The sequence below is a fragment of the Arachis ipaensis genome, chromosome B04, assembly GCF_000816755.2.
Source record: "Arachis ipaensis cultivar K30076 chromosome B04, Araip1.1, whole genome shotgun sequence".
Lineage (NCBI taxonomy): Eukaryota > Viridiplantae > Streptophyta > Magnoliopsida > Fabales > Fabaceae > Arachis > Arachis ipaensis.
The window spans coordinates 123,802,520-123,805,320 of NC_029788.2; the positions used below are offsets into that span (position 1 = coordinate 123,802,520).

Here is a 2,801-nt window from a genome sequence, read left to right on the forward strand (position 1 = left end):
GTTTTTTATAAAACTCTGAGAATAAAAATTAATAAAAAAACAAAAAATAAAACGTAAATCAAATGCATTCTAAAATTGTATTGTTTCATTGTTTTGTTTTTTCTTCTTCAAAAAATATTTTTCATTTCCTATTACTCCATCAAAAACTTTTTCATTCTCTTTGATTTATTCAACTGAATTATTTTTTTGTTTCTTCCTCGAATTATCTTTCGTTCTCAACCAAAAAGTAAATAAAAGTAGGTATATGTCGTTTGTTTTTACAGTTTTGCCTTACACTGCTCCAGTGGTAAACAACTAAAGCTATTTGCTATAACCAACAGTTTTGAATTGAAGAAACGCAACAGTTGTTTGAAAACTCAGGCACATAACCTTGCAAAAAGCTTTGGCAATTTGGATTGTTATACATTAATGAAAATTAATTTTGATAAAAAAATGGATGGCAACTATAAGAAAACAGAGTAAAGGAGAATATATGCAACAAAAAAACAATTTTTATTTCCATGAATTTCCCAAAGAAATTAATAGGAGGTGAAAATACATATACATACTGAGGTAATGTTCAATTTGATTCTTGAAATTTTTAGTGCTCATCAAAATAGTACTTGACTTTTGTAAATGACAAATTAGTCATGCATTTACAAATTGTGAATCTCATTCGTCCTAATTCAATTACCGTTAACATGGAAATGTAACTAGGGTAATATCCAAATAGGATGACAAAAAGAGTCCACATCTGTTAAAAATGTTTGGCAACTCCCATCTTCCAAATCGAAGATGCCAATCTGAGAAGCGGGAGTAGTGTTTTCAAAGTACACTTCACGTCTGTCATGCATGTCATCTGTAAAGTAGATTTGATTTCCTCTGCAATTCAAAAAATTACTTGGCAGTATTTGAACAGAAGAATTGCGTCCAATTAGTAGTATGTAATTCCCCAAACTGTGTATTCTTGACCATGTTTTCTCATTTTTCTTCAATTCATAGACATCAAATTTGACAGTCTCGCACTTGCAGAACCGCTTTTGATTCTTCATGTAATACCTATATCTTACCCCTTTTACCAGCATCAATAAACTTCCATTATCACCTCCAATTAGATAGTAAGAACAATTAGGCATTCCTACAATGGATGGAGGTGGTGTGGCTTCATGTTTTCCTCCCACTGGTCCTGACTTTGTTCTTGTATCAAATTCATATAGTTGGCCATTACCGTCTACTGCAAATATTTTCTCTTCAAAAAATATGACATCATGAACGTCGTCTAGATCTTTTGTTGGAAATCTAATCCATCTATTCTCGTTTGGCATGTAAAAGGCCAATTCTAGGAATAATCCATATATGACCACTGCTATAAAATCACTGTCATTGTCATTGTTAGGAGCTGAATTTATAATAGCCTTCCAAATTTGGATTTTATGCACCAAAATGAGATTATGAGTGATACGGTCGCCCTTATTATAACCCAGAGTACATTTATACCCATTAATATTAATTACATTTGGAAGAGTTGAAACTGGAGGAAGATCCAAGTGAACCTTTGTAAATGGATTTAGGATTCTTACAGTACCTTCATATATGAACCATACATGATGTTGTCTTGCATATCTGGTAACATGAGGTGGTAAATCCCCTTCTCTTCGAGACTACCAATTCCTTCATCCTCGGGAGCACGAACTTCTTCTTGGAAAGATTCTTTAGCAGCACTGCCAGTAGATAGTACCAGCCACGGAACTTTGTTGCCATCAGGAATCTTTGGTAGTTCCAAGTTCCATTGCTTACACACCAATCGAAGTTGAATGTAATTGTCATATGAATAGAACCGCTTAGTCATTTCGTTAAACAAATCTTGATGAATGTCTAACCATCGTTCAAACTCAACCATTGCAAATTTCATATGAGAAGCAAATTGATTTACAGAATAAAAAAAAAGGCTACTCAAAAGACATGGATGGTTATTATATTTAAAAACGATATAAGATAAGATTTTTTTTTTGTGACTGATATAAGATAAGATTTGATACGTTTAAAATTAACCATGGTGAATTAATTGTTGTGTTTTTCAAAATTTAAACTGATTTCTCATTTTTTAAAAAGATCCCCTACATTTAGACCCTATGTTTAGAGATAATCTTTGGAGTTTAGTCTTATATATGTTGTGTTGGTCTGCTGTATAAAAATAAAATTTCAGATACTAATTTGAAAAAGATCTATGTATGGGATTTAGTAGCACTTTTAATAGTTGTTTTAGCAAAAGATGTGGTACAACCGTACAAGAATGAAATAGAATATTATTTGTAGATGACTAAGATGAGTACTTGTATAGCCATTAAAGAGCCTACATAAATGCTTGGTTAAATTATTTTTTTTACTAAATGCTTGGTTAATTTTTTTGGTGACTAAATGCTTGGTTAATTTGTATTAGAACATTGGAAGTGATTTTGGAACGATAATAAAAATCAGTAATGTTAAAAGAGAGATAAAAAAATAATTCATTTAATTTATCATCATAATGTGATTTAATATTGCTAAGCAATTTAATACATTTTCATTAATTAAAAATATAAAGTTAAAATTAGTTATTTATGTTGATGGAAAAGAATCATTAAAAATTAAAAATATGCTTGATTTGTATTTTTTTTAATTTTATACAAAAAATTATATTAAAAAAAATAAAATATTATTTTAGTTGTTTAATCTAAGTCTTAATTTCGAATATGTTCTCCTGACCCATAATTTAGCCCGCCTAAAATAACTGAAGCTCACTAACATTTTATAAATATCATTATTTAATTAACATTCTACAA

At 29.9% G+C, this 2,801-nt stretch overlaps 1 protein-coding gene across 1 annotated transcript; it reads right to left on the reverse strand.

Moving 5' to 3' along the window:
* Nucleotides 693-1,828, reverse strand: LOC107637186 (F-box protein SKIP23-like). The gene is made up of 2 exons (XM_016340624.1): nucleotides 1,565-1,828; nucleotides 693-1,448 (listed from the first exon to the last, which is right to left on the reverse strand). The coding sequence occupies exons 1-2, from the start codon at nucleotides 1,826-1,828 to the stop codon at nucleotides 693-695; spliced, it is 1,020 nt and encodes a 339-aa protein (XP_016196110.1).

What these genes read in the sequence shown, in the direction of transcription:
- LOC107637186 (XM_016340624.1), bottom strand. Translation starts at nt 1,828, where the DNA reads ATGACTAAGCGGTTCTATTCATATGACAATTACATTCAACTTCGATTG. An exon ending in TGTATGGTTCATATATGAAG is followed by an intron (nt 1,449 to 1,564) that starts GTACTGTAAGAA and finishes GGTTATAATAAG; the next exon opens with GGCGACCGTATCACTCATAA.